Raw genomic sequence first — 7047 nt, forward strand, 5'->3', positions numbered from 1 at the left:
TATGTTTCTCAGAGCACTTAGCAGTCCTTGACATGAAGTGATATATTTATCTGTGTATCACTTGTATCTCTCAGAAGCGTGGCACATTCCTGAAGGGAGGTCCTCAGAGCCTAGCGCAGTAGTGGTGATGCCCTGTGGGTGCCCAGTGACTGTTAAATACATGAATCTGTTACAGAGGGAGATATATTTTAGAGGGGTCAGCTCGTTAGCAGATACACTACTCAGCTAACAGATACGGACTGAGGGGTTTCAACAACAGAAATTGATTTTTCTCACAGTCCTGGAGGCTAGAAGTCCCAGATCAAGGCCCAGCAGTGTAGGTTTCTGGTGAGATTTTTCTTCCTGGCTTGCATACAGGCACCGTCGCCCCTTGTCCTTGCATGATGGAAAGAGACTGAGCAAGCTCTTTGTGGTATCTCTTCTTATTAGAGCATATATCCCATCATGGGGCCCCACCTGCAGAGCCTCATCTAACCTAAATAGCTCTCAGAGGTCCATTTCCAAAGTCACTTTGGGGGATGGAGCTTCAGCATATGAATTTTGTGGAAGGGACAAAAACATTTAGTCCATAACAGGAACTATTTTCTAACTAGGGCAGATTAGATTCCTTCTGTCCTTTTGTAGTCAGAGCAGTTGTCTAATGGATGCCTGGACAAGAGAAGAGCCCTGCCCTGTGTGGGGACTCCTCCCTGAATCTGCCTCGGGGGAGGAGCGCCCTCTGCTGACACTCCAGCTCCACTTCTCGCCCCTGTCAATTCTGCCCTCACCCTGAGTGGTTAATTCCCAGCATCTGGAGTACCCCTCCTTGGCTTGCAGGAGCATGGCTCATTAAGTTACAAAACAGGTGTTAAGAACACATCTAGATAGTTGGAATGGTGGAGTGAAACAAGGAAAGCTCTTTACAGTAAAACAGCAAGTTACAGATGCAGACTTAGAAAATCACTTATTTTAAGCAACCAGTGTCATAATTAATTCAGGGAAGGATCCTCAGCAGATACGGAAAGCCATCATCAAATAAAAGGATTGTGGAGAATCAGTATATTTTCACACTGCCCAGGTATCACTCCACAGATTACTTAATTGCAAAGGAGAAAGCGGACCTTTACAATAGTGAAATTTGGTTGCCATATCACTTTTACATCCTAAACAGTGAGACAGACTGGCATCACTGTGAAGGTATAAGAAGTTTTACCAGAAACGTTTTACCTGAATCTAATCATGAGAAAATCAGAATTCAAATTGTGGAATGTTATGTAAAACCCCTGTATGGACCCTTCAAAAATGTCAAGGTCTATTCCAATAAAAATTAAAAAGTCAGGGTCACAAAAGATAAAACAAGACGGAGACTGTTCTAGATTAAAGTAGACCAAAGAGATGGGACCGCTAAAAAAAACAGTGTATGATTGAAAACTATAAAGACACCTGTAAAGGACATTTCGAGGACAGAGAAATTAAAATTGGATTGTGTATTAAATACTATTACATGTTATTTAGAATGATAGTAGTGTTGTTATGTAGGAGAAAGTCCTTATTCTTAGAAGAAATCTACTGAAGGATGAAGAGGTAAAGCATTATGTCACAGCTGGTTTTGAAAAGGCTTAGAAAGTGAATTAGTAAATAGATAGTGAAAAGACAAGGTTTGTGTGGCAGAATCTTAACCGATTAATGAATTGTGGTGAAGAATGTCTGGGCATTTGCTGTTCTGTATGAAATTTTTCAAATTGTTGGAGTATAAGATAAACGAATGGAAACTCGGGAGAAAGCAGAAGGCCTGGTGGGCCCTAAGCCCTTGCCCCTCTCTGATCCTTTCTCCAGTTTCCGTGGCCTCTCGTGGTTGCTCACGCACCTTTCCTACTGGCAGGCCCCTCTTCCTGCTTCCTCACAAGCTTCTGCTGCAGCTCGGGCACCCTCATTAATGGTCCTGCTTCAGCAGCACTCCTGGCCCGCTTAGTTTCCCAGTTCCAGAATTCTTCAGAGCTGGTGAAATGGTCCACTAGCCCAGGCATGAGATGGTCAGCTTGGCGGTGGTGAGCTACCCACAAACCAGATGCCTTCCTGTCCATCAGTCAGGTGTGGCTGGGGCCACTGGTGCAGGTTACGGCCCCTAGGCCTGCCCCTGAGTATAGAGGTGGGCCAGGGCAGATGGCAGAACAGATGCCCCCAGACAAGTCAAGTACAGTGAGTACGCATGATCTCTAGTGATCTCTGTCCCCCCCGCCCCACTTTTTTTTTCTGATTATGTAAGTCATGTTTATATATAAAAATGTGAAAGGTAAAATGAAAAATATTTGGGAGGCAGAGGTAAAGAGCCTGCACTGAATGTCAAAACTGGCTGAATTTAAATCCCAGCACTTAACCATGTGTGACTTGACTTCTCTGAGTCCTGTGTAAAATAAATACTCATAGGTAGAATAGAGTCACTTTCATAAGGTGGTTGTGAGGATAAAGCAAATGAAATAATACACTGTAAAGCACTTGGCATGAGATAAACACTTTAAAAATGCTCACTGCTATTATTCCTAAAAGCCTAAAAGAAAATTAAAATAACCCCACATTCTAGTACATTGCCCTCTTGCCCGTATTTACCTGCCATATTATAAAATGGGTACTTTAAAAAATACGTAATTTTGTTTTGTTTTTCCCCCATTCAACATTGTATCATATTTCCTCACATATTTAGGCTTTTTTGAAACATGAACTTGGACCTACAAGGTATTCCATTAGATGGATATCCTGTTGATTTTCCCTAACAGCTTCAGAAGAGGAGCACCCCCAAGACATGAGGGCCGTGCTCCCCCCAGAGGAAGAGATGGCTTTCCTGGGCCCGAAGACTTTGGACCAGAGGAGAATTTTGATGCTTCTGACGAAACAGCCCGAGGAAGAGATCTCAGAGGTCGAGGTCGGGGTACCCCCCGAGGTGAGCTGAGAACCATGGGTCTGGTAAGGACAGGGATGAAGAGTTGGGTGGTTGTGAGCACGCCTGGAATAGTCTGTGACTGTGGTGGTGTTTTGTTTCATTGTGTAGGAGGAAGGAAGGGCTTGCTTCCCACTCCTGATGAGTTCCCTCGCTTTGAAGGAGGACGGAAACCAGACTCCTGGGATGGAAATAGAGAGCCAGGTAGGGCAGTAGAGCTGCTTGTGCCTTAGGGTTCCTCTGACTGACAGTTCTCAAGAGTGTGGTCTGAGGACTCTCCCAGGGGTCCACTGCATTCTCTCTTCAGCAGCTCACCTCTCCCTGGGAAGCTGGGTTGTCTTCATATCTTCAACCCACAGTGTGAACTGAATGCAGGAGCAGGTGGGGACTTTCTCCTGCTAAGCCAGATATTAAAGAGATTTGTCAAAATGCCACTCTTTTCACTAAACAGTTTTGTTTTTGGAAAATATAGTTAAATGAACTAAAGTTTTCTCAGTCTTAATTTCTAACATGGCAGATGTTGTTAGAACTCTGATAAATTAAATCTCTTTGGGGTCTTCAATAATTTTTAAGAGTGTGAAGACGTTCTGAAACTAAAAAATCTGAGAATCACTTTTGTGGACCTTCCCAACTCCTCTTATTTTAGGGGGTGTGTTGATTCCTAATCTTGACCTTTCTGTGTACTATGATGTCACTGGCCTACGGTGGGTATTTAGGAAATGTTTCTTGCGTGAATGAATATTTGTTTTCAAGTTGCTGCTTAACTGTGTAATTTCTGTCTTCTTTTGATCACATTGTACTTTAATATGGGGTGCCCCAGTGGCTCAGCGGTAAAGAATCCACCTGCAGTTCAGGCGATCTGGGTCGATCCCTGGGTCAGGCAGATTCCCTGGAGAAGGTTATGTCTACCCACTCCAGTATTCTTGCCTGGAGAATCCCATGGACAGAGGAGCCTGACGGGCTAGTCCATGGGGTCGCAAAGAATTGGACATGACCGAGCAGTTGAGCATGCCTGAACGTACTTAAATATAATGAGATTGTCAGATTCTTAGCCTTGTGGATCTGTGCTTCCTATTTTAGGGCCAGGACATGAACATTTCCGTGATGCTCCCCGCCCTGATCATCCCCCTCACGACGGTCATTCCCCAGCTAGCAGAGAACGGTCCTCTTCTCTCCAAGGCATGGACATGGCATCTTTACCACCCCGAAAGCGCCCCTGGCATGATGGGCCAGGAACCTCTGAGCACAGAGAAATGGATGCCCCAGGAGGTCCTTCTGAGGATCGAGGAGGCAAAGGTAAGTGAGGCTGGTGATTACAGCTTGGGAGCTGTGGGTGCTACAGCCCTGCCAAGAAGGCTTCAGGGTTACTGGAAGCCCCATCCCAGTGTATGCCTGTTCTGTCTGTCCCTACTGGGGCACCCCCCACTGGGGTGCTAGGGGTCCTTTACCCTCCAGGGCTTAGACTGCAGAGGTACGTGTTCCCAATTGTGGTGCAGCCAGTGGGTGACTGCAAGCTCAGTCTCTGCACAGGTCTCCTTCACTTGCCTCCGGCAGTGCCTGGTTTGTTCACATTTTACACTCGAGCTCTTTTTCAGACCGTCCCAGTACTTTCTCTGCTGATCTGTGAGACTCTTGCTCTGATGGGCAGATGTGCTCTGGTAATGACTGCTCTGAGCCCTCAGGCCGTTGTCAGGAGCAGGGAGGATTATCTTCTCTCAGGTTCTGTGCCTTTGTTTTTAGAAGGAGCTCTGCTTGTGGCCAGAGTCACAAAGACTTTGGGGAACATGGTCTGGAAGTGGTTTTCTTTTCATGGGGGCAGTGGATTATTTCTGCCACTTGAAACTCTGGATCTTTATTTTATAGAGGCAGCACTGACTTTGAGCAGGAGTGGTAGCTATTGAAGGCTAACTACAGCTGTGGGCTCAGGGGAGGCTGGGCTGATAGACAAGGAGTGTGCCTTGGAGGCTGCTGGAAAGAGTGCCCCTGTGCCGCAGCCTGGCTCCACTCCAGTTCACCTGCCTCCTGTTGAATCCCTTCTTTACAGAGTTCTGCCTTTCATTCTTGGTAGTTTGGTTCTTCTAAGTGCAAAGCTCTCAGAAATAACTTCGCGTCACCAGTGCCCACCCACATGCACATTTTGCTGCTGGCTGGGCACTCAGGATGCACTTTGTAGGTCCCAGGCTGCGGCCACATGGCTAGTGTGGAAGTGATACCCTAACTGACAGCTTCTCTGCCAGGGTACCATGAGGGGGCCTAGGCTGAGCTTTGTAAGAAAAGAAGCCAGAATTCTTTTGGCTATCTTTCCTCACCTCGTCTTAGCTGGATTCAGATTCCATTCAAAAATTTAAGACAAAGTTGGCAATAGTTTTCTGATAGTGCACGATGGGAGATGTGACTAAATGCTGTCATCTCAGGAAAAAAATTTTAAAAGTCAGAATTTTAATGATACCTAGAGGTTTGTATGTCTAATCCTGGGACAACTAAAGCTATCCCTGGGAGAAGCACTAAAAGCTAGTGTTTTTCTTTTTGTATTTTAACAAGAAATCAAAAGTGCCATATAGTTGTAGGATAATCATAGTAAATACTTGTTCTGTAGAGCACTTGTAATTAACATCATCAGCAGTTTGTATTTCTTACTTGCTTCTGATATTGTCAGTGCTTTTCAAACCTTCCCCCAGAACAGCCATGGTGGCATAGGAAGGTGAAGATACATTTCTCATAGGCTGTAGGCACAGTCCAGCATGGGGCTCTTTGTGTATCTCTTGGCTCCCCAGCGGCTCCATCACAGCCTTGGGGAACACTGTCTAGCTGATGCTGAGGGGCATAGCCACAGGCCAGGACGGGGATGAGAAAAGGAAAAGTAGAGGCACAACTTCTACTGCTCTGAGTACCGTGTTAATGTTCTCAGAACTCTGTTTAAAAAACAAACAAAACCAGAAATGTTGCACTGTCTTTGTAGAGTAGATGTTTGTACCAGGAGTTACTAAAAAGTTGAAATAAAAGTCACATGTAAAACCACTGTTTCATTTCAGGCCGAGGGGGCCCAGGACCTTCTCAGAGAGTGCCTAAGTCCGGACGTTCCAGCTCCTTGGATGGAGACCACCATGATGGATACCACAGAGATGAACCTTTTGGGGGCCCTCCAGGCAGTGGTACCCCTTCTAGAGGGGGCCGGAGTGGCAGTAACTGGGGTAGAGGGAGTAACATGAACTCTGGCCCACCAAGGCGAGGAGCTTCGAGGGGGGGTGGGAGGGGTCGGTAGAAGTTGGGGCTCAAACCCCCTAGGCCTCTCTGGACAGTATTTAAGAGCTTCTGTGGACTTTCCAAGAGAAAGAAAAGGAGACCTGCACCGTGTGGCCCTGACCTCTCTGGGCAGCTGAATCCCAGGAGCCCCTACCGAGGTCTTCAAGATGGAGAGACTGCTGCTGGCGACCCAGAGTAGCTGGCCTTGTTTTGTCCTGTCCACCCTCACTGCCCGAAATCCCACATGGGTTTGTGAAGATAAAAGCTGGAATCTTTTTTTTTTAAGTGTCACTAGACATGGAGCACCTCCACAAATTTAAGTTCATGTCCAATCGAAAATTTGTTTCTATATGTACAGTTGTCAGAGAAAAAACATTAAGTTGTTTTTGTATGAATACAGAATGTGATTTACGCAAGAATTAACAGAAAACAACTAGTCGTCAAGTGCTTGCCTTAAGGAAACCTTTAGTTTCCATTGCATCCGGCCTGCTGAGGGGTGTACAACTACTGCTTACACTTGTGAACATCCTTGATGGGAATCTCTCTCTAAGTTATCTAAATTAACTCATCTGTGAATTTTGTTTTTAAACAAATTCTTATCTAGCCATCTGTCACACTTACTTTTGTAGCATAGTGAAAAATACTTCAAAACTATAATGTGGTTTGAAGTTAGATTCAAAGCCTTATTAGTTAGACCTGCTGTGGCAAATGGAAAATTATACACTGAAGAAAAAAAAAATCTGGATGTCCAAGCAGAGGTCTCCTTTGGCTGCATCTTCTAGTAATTACACCTTAGACTTGAGTTGCTTTTTTCTGATTAGAGGAACATAAGCTAGAAATCATCTACACATACCTTTTGAATACTGTAAATCATTTCAAAATGGTTTTAA

At 45.2% G+C, this 7047-nt stretch overlaps 1 protein-coding gene across 4 annotated transcripts in view; it reads left to right on the plus strand.

Annotated features, from left to right (window-relative positions):
* WDR33 (WD repeat domain 33) overlaps nucleotides 1-6587 on the plus strand; it is a 109897-nt gene extending 103310 nt beyond the window's left edge. For 3 of the 4 annotated variants that reach the window (XM_006061555.3, XM_025273005.2, XM_006061556.3), the window contains 4 exons: nucleotides 2754-2917; nucleotides 3026-3118; nucleotides 3995-4210; nucleotides 5947-6587. In XM_006061555.3, coding sequence (XP_006061617.1) covers nucleotides 2754-2917; nucleotides 3026-3118; nucleotides 3995-4210; nucleotides 5947-6176 — 703 coding nt within the window. In that variant the 3' untranslated portion in view covers nucleotides 6177-6587. Of the gene's footprint in view, nucleotides 1-2753; nucleotides 2918-3025; nucleotides 3119-3994; nucleotides 4211-5946 lie in introns of those variants that run through there. The other variant, XM_025273045.2, reaches the window with a different exon arrangement.
* The last annotated feature ends 460 nt before the right edge of the window (nucleotides 6588-7047 follow it).

This window comes from Bubalus bubalis, chromosome 2, assembly GCF_019923935.1.
Source record: "Bubalus bubalis isolate 160015118507 breed Murrah chromosome 2, NDDB_SH_1, whole genome shotgun sequence".
NCBI lineage: Eukaryota > Metazoa > Chordata > Mammalia > Artiodactyla > Bovidae > Bubalus > Bubalus bubalis.